Source organism: Pectinophora gossypiella, chromosome 5, assembly GCF_024362695.1.
Source record: "Pectinophora gossypiella chromosome 5, ilPecGoss1.1, whole genome shotgun sequence".
NCBI lineage: Eukaryota > Metazoa > Arthropoda > Insecta > Lepidoptera > Gelechiidae > Pectinophora > Pectinophora gossypiella.
Genome location: NC_065408.1, coordinates 12,045,333 through 12,072,319, shown reverse-complemented (window position 1 = coordinate 12,072,319; position 26,987 = coordinate 12,045,333). Strand labels below are relative to the sequence as shown.

Sequence of the window (26,987 nt, the reverse complement as noted above, 5' to 3'; positions counted from 1 at the left end):
CACTCCTCACTCAGGCACGGTATTTCTAGTGCTAGTTTCAATCTGCAGTCTACTAGACGAGAGTCGCTTCCAACACTTCCGTCCTGTGCTCGACGTCTACATTGAAGAACATTTCTCCGCTGCATTAGTCTACAAGTATGTATCCATTCAAATAAATAGTTTATTCTAAAACGAAATCCACATCACATCACATGTCTAGGAGACATTTTAACTAAATCTGCGGGAATGCACGGTTACGCTCGCGCCTATTAGTCGAAACTGAAACAGTATTTATTGACCCGCAAGTCATAACGCGGAGGAGACACACTTAGTTGTCTTAAAAAATGCGACTACTGCAAGCACAATACTATTAGCTTGACATAAAGTAGACCTGAGTCGCTACCAGGAATTTGGACACTGCGTATTTTTTTCTAGAAAACACTTCTATATAATAAAACAAATTGATGAAACGTCTCGCAAAACATTTCTTCCCAGGGGTTTACTCTCTTCAGTACAACACTGCGCAGAATGGGCAGCGGGCGCGGAAGGACAGGAACCGATCCGCAAATGTCTGCGGTCCCTCGGCGCGGTGTTCCGTCTAGCCGTGCGATCTCGGCGGCTGTTCGCCAGGGCCACCGGTGGACAGTATGAAGACAGCTTCAGAAGAGATGTCCGTGCCGCGTTAAATGCTCTGAAGGCGCTCGCTCAACATCCGCATAGAGAACACTTAGCACCGGCGCAGGTATGTTTAGTCAATAAGGAACTTTCCAGGCTACATTCCTCAAATACAATATAGAAGGCACTGTTCAGATTTTCCTTCGTTTAACCTTTAATTTCATGGATAACAGAAAATATGCATCTTTTATCTTGTCTGGCCAAGTAGTTAATGCCATTTACGGCAAACCTACAATAAGTCACCTTGTTAAAAAAGGTACTATAGTATTATTTACTACTTATTGTTAGCAACTACGAGATAGAACTTAAATGTTAATGTTATCTTCTTTCCTTTACGCAAAAGTAGCTCTTGCGTGGCTGATTTGTAGAAAACTAATTTATCGTTCGCGCATTGGGTAATCTTTGAGCACCTTCAGTACAACTATATCTCGTTTTGTTGTCTTTCCAGGTAGCCCTAATGACCTCGTGGGCCAGTGTAGCTAAGGAAGTAGCATCAGCCCTAGGTCCGGTGGAAGCGGCGCGAGTGACGGCTGCCATGTTGGACGCGCCCGCAGCCAACGCGCCGCCAGCCTTGGCCAAGGCTCGCCTGGCCGCGGCGCAGGAGATCTTGAAGGGACCTTTAGGGCAGGATCCTGGTTAGTAAATTAAATTATATCCTCGTAAAATCCTTTCGTCCAGATACACAATATTTAATGCTTGCTAATGATATTCTAAAGTCTAAGAGACAATCGTAGTCAGTGAAATATTACCATAGACGATTATGGCAACAATATTTTGCAAATTAAAAAAAAAAACAATTCACTGACTATGATTATTTCTTAAACATAGCATAAAATAAGGAATAATAGTACGTATAGAACGGCAACTCTCCGCTCCCCACTTGCGCTCGATTTACCTCACCTTTGGTCTTACTTTAGTTTTCAATTGTATGGGCGTCAGACGTCACACACACATGCGCCAGTACGATAACGTCAATATGTATTATCTGTGTAAAACGAGGTGTTTTGTATGAAGTGTCCGGGATGTGATATTTAGGTCACTAGTAGCTGGGACTTGGTGCTTCACTCCCGGTCAATATATTAGATTCAATCAAATTTCTGTGCTAAGTCAAAGCAGAAAGTCTGAACTAGTAATCTTACTCCAACCTCACATCAAATCTCTATTTCACATCCAAAATGTTACACCAACTTTCTCTTCTTACAGAAGCCCGCAACATAGTCCTCACAACGGCATGCCACCATCTTCGCATACACCTTGCCCGACGCGACGAGCTAGCACAATGCGCAGAGATGCTAGGAGAACTTGTAACGTTACTATGGAAGAAAGAGGATCCGGAACAACCGGATGACCCGGACGAAATAGATCCGGACGTCGATGTGTTGTGCTTAAATACATTGGATGTGTTGGTGGAAACTGTTCTGCATTTGATTGGCGGCAATTCTCCTGTACTGGTGAGTGTTAGGTTATTATTTGATGAAAGAAATCATTGCTGTCTAGTGTATCTTTCAAAGAGGTTTAAATTTTAATCGAAATCAAATTTAAATCGTAAAAATTCTGACTCGGACGGGACTTGAACCCGCAGCTCATGCCAAGCCGGGACGAGCGTGTTAGACATTACACCACGGTGTCCTCCTCCTGTCCATGCGAAATTCTTTCGATCTATGATTATTAAGCCGACGCCAGCGCCATATATCTGCAATATTGAGTACTAATGTTAAACTCCAGTTATCGAAACTCGAATAATTTTGTGGACCTTTGGAGTCCAACAAGTCTACAAATACCTCCCTATGAAACAATATCCTGCATTCCCAGGGTTCAATGGTAGCTGGCCTGCTAGGCTGCATGGAGCTCTTAAAGCCGGAGCACTACCAGCGTCTGTGGAGCCACCTGGCGCCGCATCCTCACGACCGCAAGCCGCTGAAGGACTTCCTCATGCGCGCCTTCCTCGTATTTCGGCATCTTATTGAGCAAGACGTAAGTGTTGTACTTTCTTATGTCGTGTAAGTAACGAGGTCGATGACCGACTTTACCAACCGCGTCAAAGAACCTTTCTTGTGTTCCGGAATCTTATCAAACAAGACGTAGCAACGACCTCCGTGGTCCAATGGTTGAGCGTTGGACTCACGATCCGGAGGTCCTGGGTTCGATTCCCGGTGGGGACATATCACTAAAATTACTTTGTGGTCCCTAGTTTGGTTAGGACATTACAGGCTGATCACCTGATTATCCGAAAGTAAGATGATCCGTGCTTCGGAAGGCACGTATCTTTTGCGTGCCACAATGATGCATATTGCGGCGATCATAGTTTGACCGTTTTAAAAAACTGCTATCCTTTATTTGCGATAAGTGCAAGAATCATCATTCATTACCTACCTCTCCGAGTAAACATCGTTGTTTCTTGCTCCGTTAAATAAAATAAAATTTAAGTGTTTATAGTGTGCTTTTCATCAAAAATCTTTGTTTATTGGACGGTTATATCAGTGAAAATACAGTGACATTTGGGTTTAAACGTAATTCTACGTATAAATCGACTTTCTATACAAAATTCCATTGGAATGCAGTGAAAAATACCGTCAATAACTCGTCAGTGCAAGTGCTTAATCGAAACGCGTAAGCGCCGTATTCTCCACGGCGCTTAAGACCTTTTTCTCACGGCCCTTATAATGTGCAGCTTGAATCAATAACAATAGGGTGGCATTAGTTTGGACTCCTACCATTATAATTTTATAAGTTATTATATTACCTATTTCTTTTGTTATAACTGGTGAATAACGAATATGCCTCTTAATCGGACACCGCCAACAGTATCTGCCCAGGAGGAAACCGATGACGTCACGACCCCGGATGTCCAACAATCCCCACATGTTACCATGAGAGCTGCTAAGAGACCAGCGTTTGGCTCTCCTAGCCCAAATACCGACTCAGCGGTAGCATCGGACGGACCGGTTACCTCGGGACAAGTTCGGGACATAGTACAAGAGGTTATTGGAAAGGTAATGAATGGGTTTATGAAACAATTCAACAATACTCTAAGGGATACTTTGAACACGGAACTTAAATCCATAAAGGATGACGTTCAGGAACTAACCAAAGCTGTTGACCATATGAGCAGTCAATATGATGATATTCTAAAGGAACAAGAAAGCGCAAAAGAGAAGATGAGAATACTTGAGTCAGAAAATCGTTCTTTAAAAGTGGCAGTGGATGATTTGAGGTCACGTTTTAATCAAATGGAACAACACGCCCGTTCTAACAATGCTGAAATTCAGTGTGTCCCAGAAAAGAAAAATGAGAATTTGTTGTCCATTATAACTAAACTAGGGGAAGTAGTAAACTGTCCTGTTTCTGGCCAAAACATTTCTCACTGCACCAGAATTGCGAAGTTGGACCCCGACTCCGGTCGTCCGCGGTCTATTGTGGTCCAGTTTTCAAACCCTAGGGTTCGTGATGAATTTTTAGCGTCGGTCATCAAGTTTAACAAAACGAAAAAAGGCGAAGAAAAACTAAACGCCTCTCATTTGGAAATCAGTGCCTCAAAAGATCCAATATACGTTACTGAACATCTCTCCGCTGCAAATAAACAATTACATGCGGCAGCCCGTCAAGTTAAAAAGGCGAAGAATTACCAATATCTATGGATTAAGAATGGAAGGATCTTCATGCGCAAAAATGAAACGTCGAACTATATACTTATCAAGGATAAGCATACTTTAGATAAACTTGAGTAGTAAAATTATTTTTATTTCATTACTTTGTAACAGTTTGTGCAGTGGAATTTTATATTTTCAAATTCGCGTCTCTAAACATTTATTACCAGAACGCTAGTGGTATGAAAACTAAAACGCACTCTTTCTACCGTAATGTCTGCTGTTCGAACTTTGATATAATTGTTATTACTGAAACTTGGCTGTGTAGTGACTACTATGATTCAGAGTTATTTAACGATAATTATACTGTCTATAGACGTGATAGGGAGACTACTGTGCACAGTGACATGGATGATGGTGGTGGCGTTATGATAGCAGTGTCTAATAAGTACCATTCCAAGCGAATTATTTCAGAAAACAATTTAACTGAAGATCTTTGGATAGCGATTGACTTAGAGGCACCAAATTCCAATAGCATAAAACAGCTTGCTATTTGTGCCGTGTACATTAGACCCCCTGTCTCAAAAACTACACTAAAAGATTTTTTTGAAAAATGTAATATGTTCTTTGATAAATGGGATTCTCCCGTATGTATTCTTGGTGACTTTAACTTGAGAAAAATCATATGGCCTGTTCTATACCAGACAGGGACAGTTCCTGATGTAACAGCTTTGGAACAGTCATTACTCAATTTTATTAATTTGAACCACTTAAAACAATATAATTTTATAGAAAATGACAGCGGTAGGTTCTTGGACCTTGTATTGACGGATGTACCCTCCTGTGTAGTCACTAAATCCATCGACATTTTAAGCAGGGTACATCCTCTACATCCCCCCCTTCATATAGTTCTTCCGTTGGAGGGCAAGGAGCAGCTTAATTATAATGACCACCCCCGCCTTAACTTTTGTAAAGCAGATTATTTTTTAATAAATAAATCTTTGGAGAATTATGATTGGTCAAATTTATTCGCAACAGCTAAAGACGTCAATGAAATGCTCTCAAGATTTTACACTTCTATTAATGAAACTATTCAAAATTTTGTTCCAATGACCAAACCTAAAAACAAACATTACCCTTTCTGGTACAGCAGAGCACTCATTAGGATTCTCGCCGAAAAGGAAAAGGTCCGCAGGCGATTAAAGAAATACGGCAATCCGAGAGATGCACTTGAGTTCAACCTTCTACGTTCGAGAAGTGAAAGAGTTGCTCTTTTAAATTATAATGACTATGTTAGATGTTTAGAAAGTAACATTACAAAAAATTGCAAATATTTCTGGTCTTTTATTAAGCAAAAGAGGGGAGGTAAGAGTAATTATCCTGTTACAATGAGTGATGGCAATACGTGTTGTTCTGATGGTGACGGAATCTGCAACTTGTTCGCTGGCCACTTCAGTTCGGTATATGAAGATGTCAACTCAGTAATTAATAATGACTCTCACAACAGCCCTAGTGTTGATGCAATAAATAGTGCTGATTGTTTCACAAATCTCTGTATTGGAGAATCTGAAGTTAAAAAGCGCTTTAAGTCCTTAGATAAATCCAAGGGTGCTGGGCCAGATGGAATTCCTCCATTATTTATATCAAATTGTGCTGACACACTAGCTGTGCCGTTAATTTTAATTTATAATTCTTCGCTAAGCTCTGGTATCTTCCCAACAGCATGGAAAATGGCAAAAGTTGTACCGATCTATAAATCTGGGGATGACGGACTAGTCGGAAATTACAGACCGATCTCAATTTTATCGGCTTTTGCTAAAGTACTGGAAGCTCTTGTTTGTCCACATATTCAAAATTACTTTAAACAGCATCTGTCTGATCACCAGCATGGTTTCACTAGAGGTCGATCAACTTGTACTAATTTAGCGTCTTTCGTAGAGACAGTTATTGGTCATATGGACTCAAATGCTGATGTTGACGTCATTTATACCGACTTCAGCAAGGCTTTCGATAAAGTTTCGCATAGTATTCTTGTTGATAAGTTGGCGAAGTACGGATTTAGTGGTTCTATGTTGCACTGGCTTAAATCTTACCTAAGCAATAGAAATTTCTACGTAGTAGTGAACGGATTTGCCTCTAATACATGTAAAATTACCTCCGGCGTCCCCCAAGGTTCCCATCTTGGTCCTATCCTTTTTAACATATTTATAAACGATATTCCAGATATATTTCAATTCTCAATGCCATTTTTGTATGCCGACGATCTTAAATTAGTTAAAAGAATTAATTCATTATCTGATGTTAATCTACTACAAAGTGATTTGAATAGATTAAATTTATGGTGCAAGTCGAATAGCATGTATCTTAATGCTAATAAATGTTTATTTATTAAATTCACACGTAGAATAAATTTATTTCGATCAGCTTATTTGCTAGAAGGGACCATTTTAAGTGAGGTAGAGTGTATAAAGGACCTGGGTGTGCTAATTGACAAAAAACTTACTTTTGTTCCGCATATTGAATCAACAGTTAACAAAGCGTCCAGGATGCTTGGTTTTGTTTTAAGGAATGGTAAAATTTTTCGTAATGTTCGTGTAAAAATACTTTTGTACAATAGCCTGGTTAGAAGTATACTTGAGTATGGGAGTGTGGTGTGGCGACCCCATTATGCGGTCAACTCATTGCATCTCGAACGTATCCAAAAACGTTTCTTGTGGCATTTATCTTTCTCTGCTGGAATTTCAAAAAAAATTAAATCATATGATAAAAGACTTGAACACTTTAAAATTAATTCCCTCTCAAAGCGAAGAGAAGTATTGGATATGGTTTTCTTGTACAAGATTATCCATAGCATGGTTGACTGCCCACAATTACTTGGTAGTATAAATTTTAAGATCCCATTCAGACTTCCAAGATATCGTGTAATGATTTTTCATCCACCGCGTCGCAGAACAGTACTGGGTTCCAACTCCCCCGTAGCTCGTATGTCTAAGCTTTATAATGACTGTTCCAAACATGTTGATATTTTCGCTGATACGCTGCCGGGTTTCAGAACCAAAGTTATAAAATTTCTTAGATCGGGGGTATAGTAGCATAGTAGAGAGAGTATACTCTTAATTGGTAATTCTATTTTACTATATTATATATTTAACTATACAGCTGGGCGTTCATCTAACTTTTTTTTTAACTTTTTTTTTGTCTAACTTTTTTTTTTTAACTTTTTGTTTGTTTGTCTGTTATTTTTATTATTATTATATTTTTTTTTTTTAATGTTTGAGGAGTGACAAACGATGTTTGTTATATTCTACCAAACATTATATTATTATATTATTTTCTATTGCATGCGGTGCTCACCTGTAATTAGTTACGCAATTAGTTTTAAGTCTTTTGAAATGTAATTTATACATGTATTATTGTAGTAACTGTTGGTGTGCCTAATAAAATAAAATAAAATAAAATAAAATAAAGAGATACAGCTAGTTTTGGAACTGGAAAATTACCAGCACCATTGTGCTATTTATATTATAAAGTACCGATCTATTTTCAGGTTTTCCCAGCAGATTGGATGGTTTTGCGAGTGCAGAGCTGCAAAGTGTTGCTGTCGGCACTTCAAGACTTAGCCAAACCGTTGCTTGAGAGATTTATGGGGGAAGAACCGCCGCAATTTGATTCGCAGGTTTGAAATGTCTTCATTCATTCAGTCATAAGGCCTTACGAAGGCCTAAAGACGATTCAAAGGTGACGTCCATACGCGGTGCTAACTCAATTCATACTGATTCTGATCTGGCGGGTTAAAAAGGCCACATCGAAGCAATTCATCTAAAAAGCAATATTGCTATTTGACATTTGAGTGCGTTGCGCACTTACTTTTATATGCGCAAATGTCAAGTTGCAATATTGCTTTTTACATGAATTGTTTCGATGTGGCATTTTAACCCGCCTGATCGACAGGGCATGTTGTATTGTATTTGGCCCAGAACAGCTATTCAAATGTTTAGAGAAAACATTTGAAACATATCTACATTTCGGCATGTAATACAAAATTATGTATTAAATAAACTACTTACATATATATTCACATTTGTAATATTATGTGACAAGACACGGATTAACAGTTTTGTAGAAAAATACAGTACTTATTTAGCCGCTAAACGACAAATGTTGCGTTATATGTGTCTTTTGTTGTGTTGGCGTTTTGGTTCGGTCCTGTAAACCATGTCCACTATTCCAGCTGTGGTCAGGCTATATGGAGTTGGGTGTGGCTCTAGTAACGTCGACAGCGTTACAACCAGAACGCTGGGCCGGTCGCGGCCCCGATAGACCGCGAATGAGGGCCGATGCCGGACTGCAAGTCTTAGCTGTGTGGAGTCGACTTGGTACGTTATTTGTAATTTCATTTGACTTTTGACGTGTTTTATTGTATATTTACATCAATTCTAATTCTCTTCTTGACCAGAAGTCTAAACGTTACAATCTATATAAAAAAACTACTTGAAACTGTATTAAGTAGGTATATGAAACTGGCCATTTGAATTCTTTTGCATGTTTCATTGTAATTTCGTGAATAGAAACTGATCTGACTAGTTGGAAACTAAGATAGAAAGAAGGAAAAAAAGAAACGTTTATTATAAAGGTACACCAACGTAACAAAAAACAAAACACAGAATAACACATAACTTACAATCAAAACACGTAATAAAAACAACTTTCACGAGAGAGTACAAATAAATAGACAGTAAACATTAAGGCAAATTGTAATTGAGTGTATACTGGTGGTGGTGTCCTTTATAAAAGGGCCTGATTCAGTATAAGCCGCGGCGCGAGCTACGACGCTAACGAAATCTGACTCTAACTGACGAAACTAGTCCTATTCTTAACCACTTGCACCTTCCAACAGGTCCTGCTCAACTGCACCTAGTCCCAGGCGCAGTGGGTGCCCTACTAGAGATAACCCTAGTAGGGGAGCTGCGTCGCGCGGCGCTGGGAGCACTGGTGTCCCTCATGGCCTGCGAGCGTGCCGCCTCGGGCTCTGCGCGACGGACTGAAGCCGCCCTGGTGGACAAGCTGGACTCGCTCGTCGCTGACAACAAAGCCGATGACCACTACCGCCGGCTGTTTGACACTGTGTGAGTTGAGTATTGTTATGTCGTACTTATCAATAGCGGCCTCCGTGGTCCACTGGTTGAGCTTTAGGCTCAGAATCTGGAGGTTTCGGCTTCGAATCCCGGTGGAGACATATAAAAATCACTTCGTGAGCCGTGGTTTATTTAGGACATTACAGGCTGATCACCTGATTGTCCGACACGACTGTGACACTAGGATTGCTGAGGTTGGTAATGCACCTCACAACCCACACGATAGAAGAATACTAGCTAAGCTAATAAATACATCATAAATAATTATGGAATAACCGGCTTACAGATATTGCAGGTTTTGAGTGTTACTCATGGAGTTCCTGCATCTTCACTTGTCGTTGAATACTCTCCGGAAAAACGGAGTCATTGTTACTTAATTTGAAAATAAGTCGAAAAGAAAATTGAGATTGATTTTTGATCATCTTAGACCCAGTCACCAGTAGCTAGTCGCCTTCTATTTCTGTTTTATAATATATCGTTGACCTAGTCAAATACTAATATTGTCAAGCATGATCATTTTACTCAGCATTAATAAATCCAAAGTGTGTGTTGTGTATATAATAATGAACCATTTATATAATATTAGACTTATTTATTGTCTTGAATTGTTCACGCTACATTCAGGGAGCACCTCAGTTCAGTGTAAGTATAACACCATGCATAAAATGAATCATACTCTTTATTTAGTTTAACTATAAAAAGGAAGTTTTATCGAAACTAATTCGAAGACGCACATGTCATTCGAAAAGTAGTAACGTGCTTTAGAAATATTAAAAGAAGAATATCTTATGTGGACCTCTCCACGACCAAATGACAGTTTTTGTGAAATATTCAATCTAATATTACGATTTGAGTACTTTTTCGAGTGTAGGCTTCTACACTTTTTATAATTATCTCAAAACATTTAATAATCACAAAAGAAACTTCAACCTAAAAAGTAGATTTTCTCCTTACGTCGAAAGAAGAGATGACATATTTGACTTTTAGAATATATATAATTTAACGTTGCCGGTAAAAGTATCCGAAATATCCAGGATAACTAACATAAATGTAACATTCCAGTCTAATGGAGCGAGTATCGACCGAGGGCTGGCGCGAGGCGGGCGCAGCGTTCGTTGGGTGCGTCACGCGGTTGTTGGAGCGACTGCTGGACTACCGCGCCGTCATGCAAGGCGCCGAACACAGGGATAAGAGGATGGCTGCCACTGTCAATTTACTTGTGAGTAATTTTTGTTTTGTAATGATTATTGAAGCGTGGGCGGGTGAGTACCCACTGAAGAGGTACATCCAACTAATCAGTTCAGATTGCGAGGTATCTCTGACTAGTCCAATATAGAATATACTCGTGAGCTTATATTATGATATGGATCTTAACACTTTCAAGGACAGGACGTCTAATGAAGTTCCGATCCCAAGATGTCATATTACCTATTATGACCCATCAATGACCTAAGATCTCTGTCCGTGAAAGGGTTAAAGAAACATCAAGATACTAGGGTCAGCTGGTTGTATATAGCTAGTTTCGACATTTAATATTACGATCTTAATTGTGGCATGTTAGGATCAAAAGTGCATTACATTTATCTCAACCTTTGCAATTGTACTTACGGGTCTGAACTTATTTGAATGTGTCTTTCCACAGAACTTCTACAAGAATGAGATAGATCGCAAAGAGATGTATCTTCGCTACGTATACAAGTTGCACGATCTTCACATCGCATCGGACAATTTCGTCGAAGCTGGCTGTACATTATTGGTAATTTTATATATTCTTCCTCTACCTTAGGTCTGGGTTTTACCTGGACCAATGTCTATCAGTGGCTGTACAACGCGGCAATGCCGCTAGCGTGATAGGTTTGTTTGGACCAGGTTAGACTCAGAGCTCAGAGACTTAAATTAAACGTGATGAACTTAGTACGTTTTTATTTTTTTGTAAGTTTTATTGTTATTATGATAAATGATTTTGGAATCATTACAGCATTTGCAGCTTACATATCATCTGTGCGCTTTGAAAACTATGTTGATCGAAGTTAATCTGAACCAATCTTCGGTATTTATAATGTGTTTTATTATCACTGCAGCATTATAGCGTTTTTCACAGGGTCCCCTTACCTAAACTGAAGATTTATCCATGGATTTATTAATGAAAAATATATTGATAAACAATTTATTGCAGCTGTACGCAGAAACGCTCAGTTGGGAAAGCGATCAAATTGGAGTAGATCCAGAATACCCTGACACACCCGAATGGAAACGCAAAGAAGCCATATACAATCAAGTCTTGCAATACTTCGATCGTGGAAAAGTAAGTTCTAAACTGCTTTATGGCATTTTATAGTGTGCTGAGGCACGAATAACGACAACCATAGCATTCTTCTTTTTTTACACCCAATGATCACCGAAAGCGGCTTTTATCCGTTCATATTTCGTTCCAGTGCTGGGAAAAAGGCCTGCCTCTACTTCGCGAGCTGGCCACGCTATACGAAGTGAAGCTGTGCGACTACGGGCGCCTGGCAAGCTGTCTGCGCACACACGCGACGTTCCTCGATTCAATTCTACAGCAACTCAGACCTGAGCCAGAGTATTTCAGGGTCGGCTTCTACGGGAAGGGATGTCCGCTATTTGTGAGGGTAAGTTGAGAAGTATGTCGAGAGCTTTTACACGAATGCATGCTTGCTCTGTCCATAAGGTAAAGCGTTTGTGGGCCACAGATAGTCCTATAACTACAGGAAACTGCGACTACGTGTCTGGTACTCTGTCTGTGCATGTACGCGACTTTCCTTGACTCAGTGCTGCAACAGCTGACACCCGAGTCGGAGTATTTAGAGTCGGCTTCCGGATTACTCCCGGAGCCGGATGTCCGTTCTTCCGGAAAATCATACTATTTTTGTCAGCTATGTAACTTCAGTGGGAAAACCTCCAATCGACTTCTCATTGCCTCTTCACTTTAATGGAAGAAAGCTTTAAAAAGAATAACGACACCGCTTTCAGTCTAATTACTATAGCTAAATCTTACAAGAAAATTGTGGTCATCCGATCACTATACCTTCCTTGACGTTCCAGAACAAACAATTCGTGTACCGCGGCCACGACTACGAGCGCATAGGTGCGTTCACACAACGCTTGCAATCGGAGTACTGTTCCGCTCACATCCTCATGCGTAACACACCGCCGGATGACTCCATCGTCGCCTCTGATGGACAATGTAAATATTACTGCCAACCAGATAGCTTGTAAAATTAAATCTAATTCCAAATCGCATGTTTAGAAATCATAAGGGGAGGAAAATAAGAACTTCCAGTTCGTGTATATACGTAAGATCGCTGGTCTACCACCACTCTGTGTTTCCACTCCCATTGTAGTTGAAAGGTTGGAATTGTGTCGTTTGTGTGCGTCATCATCATCAGGCCTCATACATCTTTTCTATATAATTTATACAGTGTCTAGAAGGCATTACTTACTTTTTAAGCCAATACGAGAGCACGAAATATGTGTGCGTAACAACGCTCGAACCGAATTCATACGAAAACGCGTGTAGAATGCGAACACCTGCATGTTTTCATGGTTGAAAGCGCAAACAAGTTTTAGAACTCAACTTTTCTATCATCTAGACATCCAAATCTGCAACGTGAAGCCGGTGGCATCACGCCGCAACTGGCCGTCTGGCGCGCCGGAGCCTGTCAAGCGGTTCTACGCCTGCAATGACGTCAACACCTTCCTCTGCGACCGACCGCTGCACAAGCCGCCCATTGACAAGGATAACGAGTTCAAGGTATATGATCACACACACACACACACACGTCAACATCATATATATGACACATCAACATCATCTCGTGAAAGTTGTATGATAGATAAACGAACTTGCTAACCCTAGTGTCAAAGTTGACATCGATCTATCAAAGAAGGTTGAGACCAACGACAAAAATGTGCTTTCAGCATGTAATGCTCTAACCAAATTAACGATTGCCTTACAAAATCACTTATGACATGTTTCTGAGAAGAAAAGAACCAAAGATCTGCATATCGTGAACTTAACGTTCTATACACTTGATCGCATTTTGACTGTTTGTTGACTGAGTTGAGGTGCAACACCTCGCTACACACAGTTATCTCGACCATTATAGTCGGCGATACGGTTCATCGTGTTGTTCTATTTGAAAGCTCAGGTGAAGCGTGAGTAATCAATTAATTTTGCTTTGCATGTATTTCTGACTTTCCCAAATGGGTTTATAATCGTGAGGTTATGTTGACGGTGCGTCCTTTTTCATTTTTACAGAGCCTCTGGATCGAGCGCACTACTCTTATCACGGAGAATGCTCTGCCTGGTATACTGCGGTGGTCCGAGGTTGTATCTAGATCCGTGGAAGAAATACCACCCGTTGAAGTAAGTTGTTTCTTTATCTGTTCAATATCATTTTCTAAAATCAAATCATACCATTTCTGACAAAGTCCCATTGTGTCAAGATGCCTAGATTGTTGTCATATTCATTACTTCATTCTGACATAATTGTATCAGATTTTGTATTTGAATGATTTTGTTGGACAAGAAAGAAAACTCATCCGTCTTTTCTAACATGATGCACCATCATATGGGCCGGTCATACTATACACCATATCAATTTTAGAACTTTGTATAAAAAGTGACTACACGTTCTTTTTGTTTACTTCTAGCTCTGTCTGCTGTAAGTGAATTTTTGTATGTATGTATGTAGGAAATCACATGTAAAAATTTCCGTTGTATTCTCCAGTTCGCCTGCGAAACCATGGAAGCGACTGAACGCGAGCTCCGCAGCTTAATCTCTCAATACACCGCGGACCCGACTAGAAACATCAACCCGTTCTCCATGCGACTTCAAGGCACGATTGATGCGAATGTCCAAGGAGGCATATCCAAATACGAGCAAGCATTCCTTACGTCAGAGTTTGCGAGGACTGCGACGCCGAGGGAAGCGGCGGCTGCGGCCAAGTTGAGGAGACTGGTGGCGTCGCAACTGGCTGTAGTCGACGCCGGGTTGAACCTGCACGGAAGACTCGCACCGGAGGAAGTCAAGCCATTGCATAGGTAAGAAACTTACTGTCTTATTCCAAGATTGAAGAAGAATGCTGCATCGCGTACGTCCTACGGTTTATTAAAGGGACGTCTGTGATCTTCAGTGTGTTTTATAAAGGCTTTTTTATGTTGTATATTCCAAAGTTACTAATCTCCGGCAGTTATGAGGGTTCATTGAAATCCCCCGCGCGTAGTAAGCGCGATTGCATGTCAATTCAGCTAGAGTGATACAAAAAAATGGCAGACAATCGAATTTTGTTCACATCCTGGACTCCCTTCCTTATTCTGATTTATCACTAGGCTGACTGCTAAAACTACAGTGGGATCAAAATGTGCTAATAAAAATAATAATTCATTATTACAGACGCTTGGTGGAAAGATTCAATCAAATGAGGCAAAACTTGGGTCCTGGATTAGCTCGCGCAAGACGACAGCTATCAGAGAGTATCGTCAAGTAAGTATATTCCACGTAGGATATAATGGTTTATTTTAATGATCAAATCAAATCAAAATCAAAAAATCAAAAATGTATATTTATAAATTCAGTCGTACATTAGTTTATTGGAGTTTCCTTTTAAGCAACAAATTGCCTGTGTCAGGAAAAACTCCGCTCTTCCAGTGTTTGTTATTATCAATAAAGAAATATTGTAATGCCATAGAAATTTAAACAAAACAATAAAAATAAAATAATAGTATTTTATGCAACAGTTGTATAAGAAGGGTCAAAAAATGCGAGTGGCGTGAGTTGCGATGTGAGCCTTGGCGAACATCGCAATAAGAGACGCCACGAGCATTTTTTGACCTAGTTATACAACGTTGCATACAATACTTTTTCTACGACGACGTAATTTTAAATGAAACAAACGAAACACAAAAATCTTCCAATTTATTTTCCAACGCGCGGGAAAATGGCGGCAAATGTATACTTTTTTTTTATAGTATATCTATGGCACCAAACAAAGTAACGGTGCCAGTTTCCAGGTCAAAAAAAAAAAAACAACAACAATGCTTTTTTGGCGACATTATAGTACAGTTACACTTTGTAAACAATGCTTTTATAGGCCATAGAGCGTACACTTTTTCAAAGAGTTTAATTATGTATGTACTTATATTAGACGTTTTGGTTATTTAAATGCCAGATTAAAGTAGAGGAGTAGAAAAAAGAACATAAACAATAGAAGTAAAATTTGTGTATGTGTGTGTGTGTGTGTGTGATGGCGATAATGATCTATTTTATTTATTATATGTGTAATTTCTAACTGTAATCATTGTTTTAGCACACCACTACCACCGGTTCCTATGATGGACAAACGATCTCAAAGCATCCAGCAGAGCGACAGCTTTTACGAAGATAGTCATCTGTATAACAAGCCTATTGTAAGTGAATGCCAATAATTTGTTATTTACCTAGGTATGTCAGTGTTCTACCAAAAAGTTGATGCCTACATATTGTTTTTCCTTTCTCGTGTCCTATCTTTTAAAATTGCGATGAAAAGATTCGCCAATCTATGTGACGTTGGCTCGGAGTGACTCCTTTTTTGTTTAGGCCGGTCGTACTCGTTGGTAGTTGGTTGGTAGGTTGATTGATTAGTTGGTTGATCGGTCGTAGGGAGCGTTTTTGTATGAATTCATCTCTTATGAACACGCAAGAGCAATAGTATGAGAGTGCGCACACTGGGCGCAAGTTGGTCGTAGGCATACGGTGAAAATGCGTCCAAAGTGCGACTGGCTTTACACGGAGTAGTTACTTTACCCAACGGCGAGCAGGGTTACGCCTTTCTAAAATTACTCTGTTTCCTGCAGTACTCAATGGAAGACGCGTGCGAGCAGCAGAGCAGCATAATGTCTCACAGCGTGCCGGTGAGCGACAACCGCGAGACAGTATCAGACGACATGGTCAAGTCTGCGCCGCCGCTGCCCGCCAGGCCTAAATCAGGTGATCCAAGGAGCCCGACGCGACCTCAGCTGGAGAAGTATCGGTGAGTTTTATTAATATTTCAGCTACGAGTATAGGGCTCTCATACATCATAGAAGCCGGACGTTAAACGACGACATAATTATATGAAGGACTTCGACCAATAGACTCAGCGAATAATATCTACGCAGATAAACATCCAACGGTTATTGATCCAATCCTGACCTCACTCAAGGAGCCCGATATCGTGACATTACTGGAGAAGTATCCGTAAGTTCTGTTACTTTGTTACGGCTCATATTCTTATACCTGATTTTTCTGTTTTTCGTGTGAATTGTGAGGTTGATGACCGGAGAGTTGTTACTGAACCGCCAAATGCCTCTAATATCACGTATACTTTGCCACTAGATGGCCACATTATAGATATGCAAGAGCCACGGAGGTTCTCCCTAAACGGATCTTGAATTTTGACATAACCTCAATATATCGCAGCCGCAAATGACTTCTGATATCGTTCATAACTTAGCCTGGAAGGCCACATTATGGACACGCAAGAGTTCTGGAGCCTATCCCTAATTAATTTTAAATATTGACCTACTCTCAATGATACTGAAAGTAAGTTGAAATAGCTCCTGCCTCTAGAAGAATCTACCTGACTGAAATATCTCAAATAAATTGTTCTTTTTGTCAATGTAATTCCATTAATTCCAGCGATTCAATTGACGGCGAGGTAGTGGAGACCCGCCGCCACAGCCGCGCCTCCTGGAGCGAGCCAGGCGACGCGCCGCCGCTGCCGCCGCGAGTGTCAGGTCGCTTGATGCATTTAATTTTGTGAAGATCAACATTACGGACACGTTAGGTTTTTCATCGGGTTCCCGTGTCCAGGAGTCGCGTTGGTCCACACGGATGCCTTCCGATTTTTGAATCGGGATGCCTCCTGCTACCGAATGTAATAACCCTGACGTACCCAACCCACAACAGCGTGGTGGAGTATGCGAGTATGCTCCTTACCTCCTCCGGTTGATTGAGGGGAGGCCTGTGCCAAACCTGTGATGTATATATTCTGTTTATGTTGTGTATGTATGCATTGCCATCTCCCTAACATTTATCCCGTTTCTCAATGGTATGAATAATACCTTCAGGTTACAGGACGCAGGACTAAGTAACTCTATAATAACAATCTGTCATCAACAGGAGCAGACAAAGCGCGTACATGGAACGAGGCCCCGCCCGCGATACCGCGCCGCGCCACTCGCAACCTGGACGCCCCCGACGACCGGCGCTGCGACGACGCGCGCGACTCCGGCGTCAGTATCGACCACAACTACACCAACGCCGACGAACACAGGCACAATCATAACGGTTTGTATCATGTACTTTTATATTTAGTCGCCTATAGTGAAAACCACTTAAGCGCCTTTATGAAAAAAGTAATAGACCTTTCGTGATGAGTTTTCAACCACGGAGGACAATATATGGCAAAATAAAAGACTACTATCATATTGATAATAAAGGTAACAAATTGAAGAATAGTCCAGATTTCAAGACATTCGGTCTTGACTTTAAAACTTTGCCATGTTACCACATCAAGATTTGACATTCAATGTAGATATTCCGGCGGGCACCTTTGGTCGGGGGACATTTTGGGGGTATTATTGTATGATTTATGTAGATATTTATTTATAACAATAGTCTCTTCTTCCCCAGATCTGGATCTAACAGTAGACTCGCTGCGCTACGAGGAAATAATCTCGATGATGTCTGAGCCGCTGCGGGTCGATGAAGACGACATGCCGCCACCTATACCACCCAAGGGGCTCGGACACCTCAGCAGCTTCGACTCAGGACATCATGAGAACGGGGAGTCCAATTGCTAAGTACATATATGACCTTATGACATACGATAGAATAGTTACGGATCCAGAAGTTTGGTTTCCAGAAGGGGCGTGGTTTCAAATTGTACTGGGATCTTAGTCAAGTTACAACAATTATTAAAAAAATGTATGGAATTGTCTGTCACTTTAAGTCAATCCCATACATTCATATCACTGTCACTATTGGTTGTCGTAATCGTTTTCAACTTGGCTAAACCCCCCGTATTACTAAGTAGGTGATTCTGGCATACGAAAAAACTAAGGCAAATTATTATTATTATTAACGTTACCACCAGAGTATCGCGAGACGAAAAGCCATAACGTGTTGTGAAAACAAAGCTTATGGGGCTATTAGTGATTGAGACAACATTTAGAATACTGTCGTTATTACGACGCGTCAAGTTAAAAGTACAGAAAGAATACATCTAAAGCTGAACTAACACTAACGATTAAAAAATTACGGGGCATGTTCTAATTAAAAAATATAAATAAAGACTTCCTATATTTGGTCTTCGTATATCGTGTTGTAAAATTAATTATTAGGTATCGGGAAAGCCAGTTGATTGACCGGCGTAGAGAACGACGCAGCTAGAATAGCTAACGCCTGTGGCATTGTTCATAGCATTCCCGCTCATAAGTAACATTGCTTATGTTATTGTAGATGTAACCTTCCAAATAACCAATGCAATTGAATATGGACTTTATTTATAAGCGAAATATACGATTATTTCGGTAGGTGCATATCATTCTTTTAGGTATAGAAACGTGTGATTTCTGAGATTTTTTCGCGAAGATATGCATTTAAGTTAAACTTCCATACATCGGGGCCATAATAACAGGTGATAAACGTTATAAAATATGTTCTAGGGTTAATTTACCAAAATAAAATTACTTTTCACTACCTTTTGACGATAGTACCAATCGAAACACGGAATGGAATTTAAACGTTATTTTATGACCAAAAATATTATTTTATTGATTATTTTTTATCTAATCATTTGAAATTGGAATTGATAAAGGAATGAATTAATTTTAAATTTTATTTTAAATGTATTTTTATTTAATTTGGAATTGGTATGTGATAATGAATGCTAAAACTGAACTGTTTCCTAGATGAAAGTATTAATTTTAAATTAGGTTTACGAATTATTATGAAGTAGGTTACGCCATTACACTCCTATCAAACCGTAATCATGTTTTCCTTAATCTATAGAAGAATTTTGAGTTTGGCAAAAGAAAGTAGAAAATCAATTATCTTATAACTTGTACTCTTTATTGCCAAACATTAGTATAGTAAGCTGTTTGCCGTACGAAAAATTATGGGCGATTCTTTCTATGCTCAAAACGCACTCGATAGTTGAGTTTAGTCACAAATTCTACAATGTGCGCGCAACCTTAAGTCTGATGTTATTTTCAACACTAGACTCTTATAAATAGCTGATTACACTTCTTAAGTACATAAATAACAATGCAATATAAAGAGAAAAAGATAGATAAAGGAAGATATACATATTAAAGGTAAATGCGTATCCAATACAGTAACGTAATGGGTATTTATTCTATTGACTGATCCGCCAATTTATAAGAGTCTAGTACATCTTACAAACCAATGGTGCAATTTTATTTAGTATTTTATATTATTATACTTATATTATAGTCTAAGTATAACGGCTTACATTTTTGTAGGCATAACAAGTATACTATATTTCACAATATACATTTCTTCAAAATATACAATCATTTCATTATACATTTTTTATCTAAGTGGTTTGTGTAATGATAGCTAACTTAACTGATCTCGCATTTTTCGATAATAACTTTTATAAGCGTGTATATTCAAGTAAATTAACGATAATTGTCTAAATAAACTATTGTTCTAAATTTCGAAAAAATGTGCTATGAGTAGGGTTGACAGTGCTTAGAGAACATGATGAAATGACATAAACAAATTCAAGTATAAATACTTCTCAGTGGCAGAAAACTTGTATTATACAGCTAGTATTTTATTTACATTTACATACATAAACTCACGCCTAGTTCGAATCTTTTTTTTTTGACGAGACTTATTGTGGATTTGCCGCAGATGGCATTAACTAATTGGCCGGACAAATGGGGAGCACTGAAGGCTCTCACCCGGTACAAAATTTAAGACAACAAGCCTGAGGGTGGCCTGTTGGGCGCGAACCTCGGCTCAGGGCGTCGTTTGAGAGGAAGAATATTTGAAAGAATTAATCTTCTCTAGTGGGTAGATAGCGATAAGCGCTGATTGAGGGAAATCGTCAACCACGCCGGCGGGGTCGGTATCGAGGTTCTGAAGCTATTTCCCATCGGATACTTGGATCCTGACACACTTCTCTTGCTTCAGTTCAGAGTAGGTTGTACTATAAATAAACCTTTTATGAGGACATCTCTAATTTGGTCATTGTACGTCTTTCTAGGTTTAGGTATTTTATTTACTTACTTTTAAAGTAAAGAAGTGCATCCAAAGCCATGAAAGTGGCTATAGTATCACTTAATTTTTGAATGGTTTTGGTGATTGTTCAACGCACTGTCTTCCCTATCTCATTTGCTTTGAAGTGTAGTATTTTTGCGAAAAGCGAGTATAACAGTTACGAGTAAAAAACGCAACAGTCTTTCTTGCAAGTCTTTCCAATAACCAAGTGATATTTTCATACTATACAATGATACTGTAGTATTTTTTATCTTGTAGCTCTAAGTATGTTAGCGAGTTGACATCTCCAACGAACAACCAATTACTGTGTCTATTTAGCCGTATGTTATTTCTGCTGCGGAATACTTGGAAAGTAAATTATATCAAGTGTTTAAAAGATGTTGGATAAATGACGAATATATATGGTTAGTTTCCAACTAGTCAAATCAGTTTTTACTAAACGTAAAAAATGAAATGACTATGTAATTTGTATGAAAAAGCACACTGTGACGTCATTGGAAAACGTGATGAAATGTCGGACTTATTACCACGCTTTTCTTGATAAAAATTCGTAAATAAGTTAAATAGAAAATGTTTTTCGTCAGTTTTAGGTCAGGGTCGTTAAAAAGGCCACATCTGAAAAGGCAATATTGCTATTTGACATTTGTTTGCATTGCGCACTTTTTATATGCCTTTTTAACCCCCCTGTCTTTATATAGTAATCAGAATTTCAATTATAGTAAAATATGTGCATTGCTAGTAAACGTATTTTGTAAATACTAATCAAATATACTTTTGTTTTAACCATAGTAGATAGCTATTTCTATTACTTATTTACGAATACGTCGCGACATTAATTATCTTTCAACAACTTTTATCCACAAGAGAAGATAGGAAGTGACATCTAACACATAACAATATAACACATAACATACGACAAGCTCACGACTATATCCCAATTGGGGTAGTCAGAGGTACATCCATCGCAAGATGAACTAAGTACTCACGCCTCATTGAGCTTTCTGTTAGACCAACTTTGTGTTTCCGTTGTGTATTATTTCAAACACGGATATAATTTATCTTCCACGTGTTTCAGCAACACAATGCAATCATGAAACTGTTTACAATTGTATTTTACTATTACTATTGTGTAGTGTTGACGTAGTTGTATGCCTGGACACTATTTTGTATATTAGAAATGATAAGATTTAACTCATTAATTGACACATTTGATAAACTTATCTTTTTTCTTATATTATATTGACCGAAAAATATAGTTCAGTTGGCAACATTTCAAAAGAAGTTGGTTAGGTAACGGCTTTATTGACTCGAATAAGAAAAAACTTGCACGGAATACCAGTTACAAAAGAAAATATTATCCTACATCCTAAAATATTTATCCTCGCCGAACTGAATATCTTAGTATTTGAATTAAAGTTTTCTTTTTTACGACAAAATTTTATCAAATGTGACAAAGTTTTTATTACCTATCCTAAACTCGATTTCTATATGTGCTTTTATAATAAAAACATACTTATTCAAATATCATGCGTGTAATGTTTAAATCTGAGAATAAGCTACGAGAAGGTTGAATGAGATATTTAGGATTTTTTTTGTTTCATTTTACCAAAGTTACACAATGTTTCGGATATGATTTATTACGAATTGCTTCTAGGAAATAGTGTGCTGATTCAAGTACACACCATCTGATTTAAAATTATACCTGTCATTTTCTTATCCGCCGAAAAGGAAAGGGACGGATAATCGACAGGCATAAAATTTATGGAACACACGTCAATTTTATGCACAAATCTAAAACAACCTAAAAAATTTACATTAGCCAATAACCCGACAGAATTCAGTTGACAGCACACGTCAAACGGGTTGCGTATCAGCGAGATTCCTATATGATTCGCCCGCGTTATACAATCATTCACTCATTCTTTTTAAAATGAACGTTGGAACTTTCCTTTTCGGCGGATAAGAAATTGACAGGTATAACTTAAAATTAGTTGGTGTGTACTGGAATTAGCACCAATGTGTCGCTGTACAACAAATATTAAGTTACCTAGGTTTGAATGGTTTGACTGATATACTCTAGTTATTTAATGAATTTATAAAGTGTGATTGAATATTGTATTCTTTTACGTTAATGTTACTATATTTCTCAGTAGAATAGTCTTTAAAATCTTTAAAATTAAATATCATATTGTATAGACATACAATATGATATTTAATTTTAAATTTGTAATCGTACATACCAAAAAATTCGTCAGATAATCTTGTAATAATGAAATTATTATCTCCAATTGATTTGTATTTTATCTTTATGGCGTCATGCAAGTTGACTCTCAAAGACATTTTTCATTTCCGTTCCGTTTCAGTTCCATTAATTAATTATGCGCAATTAAGTTAGTTAATATAATAAATAACCTAAAAACAGAATACTTAATGGCGAGTGGATGTGATCTTAAGAAAAAGTCATTCCAATTTTTTTTTATCAATATTATATTCATAAGCTCATGCCATTTTCCTTGTTGAGAATTTACAGTGTAAAAAAATCAATTCAGCTACTTTCAGGGTACCATATTATTATAATGTGGTATGAAAAGTAAAAAAAACCTACTTCTTCTTTTATGACGAAGACAAGGTATTTACCTACATGCATTGTAGGGTCAGTTAATAAAAAAATATATAATATAAATTTGTCTAATCTATTTTATTAGACAAAGTTATACTAACATTTTTTTTTTTCTATAAATTGTGTACAAAATAGTCGATATCACTTGAATTATCTTGGAATTCAACATGAAATAACTGAAATTTCTCAAATTGTATGGCGCCATGTATTTTGTAATTCATGTGTGAATTGTGTAACAGTATGGCTCAAGGTACTGTTTGTGATCGTGGGATGTTGGTGTGAGCTGACGATGTCTAGGTGTAGTGTAGACGGTCGCCAAAATAAATTGTCCAGTACAAAGTGTAGGGGATATTTTGAACGTAACTATAGCAGTGTAGCCATTATCGAAACGTGTATGTAAATGGGCGAAATAAATATTTAGATGGAAGCATGGTCTTGGTGTTTTACTGCCATGTAATTTGGCTTCAACCATAATCAACTAGAAGGCACACCTGTGCACTAACCAAGGATGATGGTAGGAAGAATTTTAAAATAAACGTCACTTGTTGAGAGTGCGTACATATAAAATGATTATCGAAAGCAAAAAACATTACGTGCTGATTTTTATATTGAAAAAACTGACAGACATTTTACATAAAAAAATCTGCTCGTAAAGTTTTTTGCTTTCGATAATCATTTCATATGTATGCACTTTCAAGTGGCCCTTCGAGAGCTAGTAGGCAGAAGACAACTCAGCCTATCGCCAATCAATGGTCCATTATGGGCACTATGTAGTTTATTCTCCCTCAGTCTTTGAATAAAGAATACTACGTATATAACGATAACGTTCCTCCCCGCACCAATTGGTCTCGGCCGCCGATGTCACCCCCTCTGGGTCATACTTTAGTTTTTAGTGCCGTAAGCCGCTAAAGAGAAAGAGGGAGCGCACGTACTGTTTGTCTTGCTTGCACTGCAACAAACGGTAAGAATGAGTGTATTTACTTACTTTAACTTTGCTTTGGCGAAGCCCTTGTGAAAAGAAGCCAAATCACTTTACAAATTAATGCATATAGGCTTAAATCTAAGTCAATTATTGTATTTAGTTTTAGTACCATTTTTGATTGTTCCTATACAGAGACATAGTAGCTAAGCTCAAAAAAAAAGTTAAAAAAAAAAATGAATGAGATATTTGCATGAAATGTTCGGGGTGTGCCACAATCCAGCTAAGAAATTCTGTCAAAGTTATAATAACTTACCTACCCCCATTGACTTATAAGTAGGTAAATTATGAATAACAGATATTTGCAAGTAGGCTGTTTCTAAACGTCGCCATCCCCGGCGGCTGTGCGGCGCAAGCGCAGTGTCATGCGAATCGATTATTGTATTTACGAGCGGATTTCTAAATAATAACCGCTCTCGGCCTATAATTGAAGGTAGTCAACGCGAACACCGCGCCACGCCCACCACGGGTATACATGAGAGTGGCTTCCGATAAGTTAACAGCTGCTTGGTTTACTAGGTAGTATCGACTGTCGTAAAGTTAAAAGAAAGAATAAAATTTCATTTTTATAAGTTATATTCGAACAATCCAGTCTTGTACCTGCGTATTTGGTGTGGTATTTTCCGTCCTTTACCTCCATAGGTATAAAGTACATAAATAGTCACGTCGACAATTCATATCGAGGAGACACGTAGGTATACTTTTGACATAGGTACTTAGTGCGGGAATCTGATATACTTACGCGGATACCCGCGTCTTAATCTGGTAAGAGTCATCTGGTAGGTATTTTAGGAATCTAATAGAGAAAAATGTCTCAAAATTAGCTTTGCAAAAAGCTGTAAGATACCCACAAGGTAAGACAAAGACTTCGAAGATAAATCCCCAGACTAAATACCACTAGACACATGATAAGTTCTCAAGACTCCGCCCCCGCTGCCCTTAATGGACGCTCGGATATGTTTGACAAAATTTGACACAATAATGAGAGGGAAGGGACCTGACCGCAACATGTTACATTGTTACAACATGCTCATTCATTGCAGCGAAAGTGACGCACTTCATTTACAACACAGACCACGGACGAAATAGACTACCTACGCATGTTAGTCTATATAGGTTTACCTTAAAAAAAAAACATAAGTAATATTATTTATTAGCAATAGCACAGTTGGCTCGACCATTATAGACGACGATACAGCGCACCATTTATCACGTTGGTTTAACTAAGAGAAGCACAGAATGGAAGAAAGGTTGAAGGGACAAGTGAGCGCAAAACGCGCCATACAGTATGAGCAAATAGTTCATACTTCATCTTTGCACTCCACTCGTCCGCAAACTTTACGGCGCACGGAGCTCCGTCCTAATCATAGGAAAGCTAATTTTTTTTCTATGCTCGGCTATTTATCAAAAATTACTTTTGTATGCAGTAGCTTACGAAAAGTAATAATAAAATTGCAGCCTATCACATAAAATATTCATTGCCGATAATGTGGCTATGGAATTTGAGAAGCAGTAGAGCTGTCGTAGTTATCTGTTTGCAGGAGTACCTAGTAGTAAAAGCGAGCGGGGTTGAACCGGCTACAGCGTTCTTATACAAAATGCACGTTAGGTTAGGTTGCATCGTCTTCTATTCCGTAAACAGAAAGATCGGTAAGGGATGGGTGCTTAGTTCGTCTTGCGATGGATGTACATTGGTTTAATATGGATGTACCCTGACTACAACTGCACCTCATCATCATCATCAGCCCATTAACGTCCCCACTGCTGGGGTACGGGCCTTCCCTATGGATGGATAGGGAGATCGGGCCTTAAACCATCACGCAGGCTCAGTGCGGATTGATGGTTATTAACGACTGCTAATGCAGCCGGACCAACGGCTTAACGTGCCTTCCGAAGCACGGATGAGCTCGAGATGAAAACTTTTTTTTGTGGTCACCCATCCTATGATCGGCCTTTGCGAAAGTTGCTTAACTTCAACAATCGCAGACCGAGCGCGTTTACCGCTGCGCCACCGAGCTCCTCAACTACACCTAGATAGTCGTAAGCTTATATGATACCTCACGCCTATTTCCCACTAGGGGAAGACAGGAATTAGCCATAGTTAGCCATTATGTAGATAAAACAATCTACTTTCTGAAGCGATGTCTAGTTCGTTTTAGGTCTGTGTTGACGAGCGGTCTCAGCTGTAGCAGATGTGTCAATTGAGACATGTTCGTCGTGTAATTTTCACGTCTCCTTAAGGTCCCGTCTCATCACACTCATAGTATCCAGTAGATGTTGAAGTCACCTGCGTTGTTCTACTTACACACCATTAAGACACCTTCAAAATTGTTATAAAAGTCACAATAATTTTGCTGTTCAGTGTTCATTTTGTTCAGTGCTCAAAAGAGTGCTTATTAAAGGAATAAGATCCTTTAAAGTTGAGTTGATACTTGATGACTGTTATTAGGCATTAATGTTTATTGCTGTATTTCTTTTTCTTATCGTGTGGGTTGTGAGGTGGAATACCAACCTCATCAACCCTGGTGTCAGGGTTATTACTGAGCCGCCAAAGGCCCCTGACGTGGCTCATGTAACGACTACATACTTACATCATAAGTAGTAACCGGGACCAAGGCTTAACGTGCCTTCCGAAGCACGGATCATCTTACTTTCGGACAATCAAGTGATCAGCTTGATATAAGTACGTAGGTATACTTGGTATATAGATAATTTAAA

The 26,987-nt window shown here is 38.8% G+C and overlaps 1 protein-coding gene across 1 annotated transcript in view; it reads left to right on the top strand.

The window, feature by feature from the left end:
- Window positions 1-23,722, top strand: part of LOC126367003 (dedicator of cytokinesis protein 3) — a 69,974-nt gene extending 46,252 nt beyond the window's left edge. Inside the window, exons 14-35 of the mRNA XM_050010352.1 lie at window positions 1-135; window positions 475-721; window positions 1,103-1,289; window positions 1,858-2,105; window positions 2,467-2,628; window positions 7,789-7,917; window positions 8,473-8,617; window positions 9,139-9,367; window positions 10,439-10,595; window positions 11,019-11,132; window positions 11,553-11,681; window positions 11,812-12,006; window positions 12,440-12,581; window positions 12,988-13,148; window positions 13,656-13,763; window positions 14,128-14,441; window positions 14,794-14,883; window positions 15,707-15,806; window positions 16,233-16,408; window positions 17,056-17,153; window positions 17,539-17,706; window positions 18,052-23,722. Coding sequence (XP_049866309.1) covers window positions 1-135; window positions 475-721; window positions 1,103-1,289; window positions 1,858-2,105; window positions 2,467-2,628; window positions 7,789-7,917; window positions 8,473-8,617; window positions 9,139-9,367; window positions 10,439-10,595; window positions 11,019-11,132; window positions 11,553-11,681; window positions 11,812-12,006; window positions 12,440-12,581; window positions 12,988-13,148; window positions 13,656-13,763; window positions 14,128-14,441; window positions 14,794-14,883; window positions 15,707-15,806; window positions 16,233-16,408; window positions 17,056-17,153; window positions 17,539-17,706; window positions 18,052-18,221 — 3,604 coding nt within the window. The 3' untranslated portion in view covers window positions 18,222-23,722. The remainder of the gene's footprint in view (window positions 136-474; window positions 722-1,102; window positions 1,290-1,857; window positions 2,106-2,466; window positions 2,629-7,788; window positions 7,918-8,472; window positions 8,618-9,138; window positions 9,368-10,438; window positions 10,596-11,018; window positions 11,133-11,552; window positions 11,682-11,811; window positions 12,007-12,439; window positions 12,582-12,987; window positions 13,149-13,655; window positions 13,764-14,127; window positions 14,442-14,793; window positions 14,884-15,706; window positions 15,807-16,232; window positions 16,409-17,055; window positions 17,154-17,538; window positions 17,707-18,051) is intronic.
- Window positions 23,723-26,987: the final 3,265 nt, after the last annotated feature.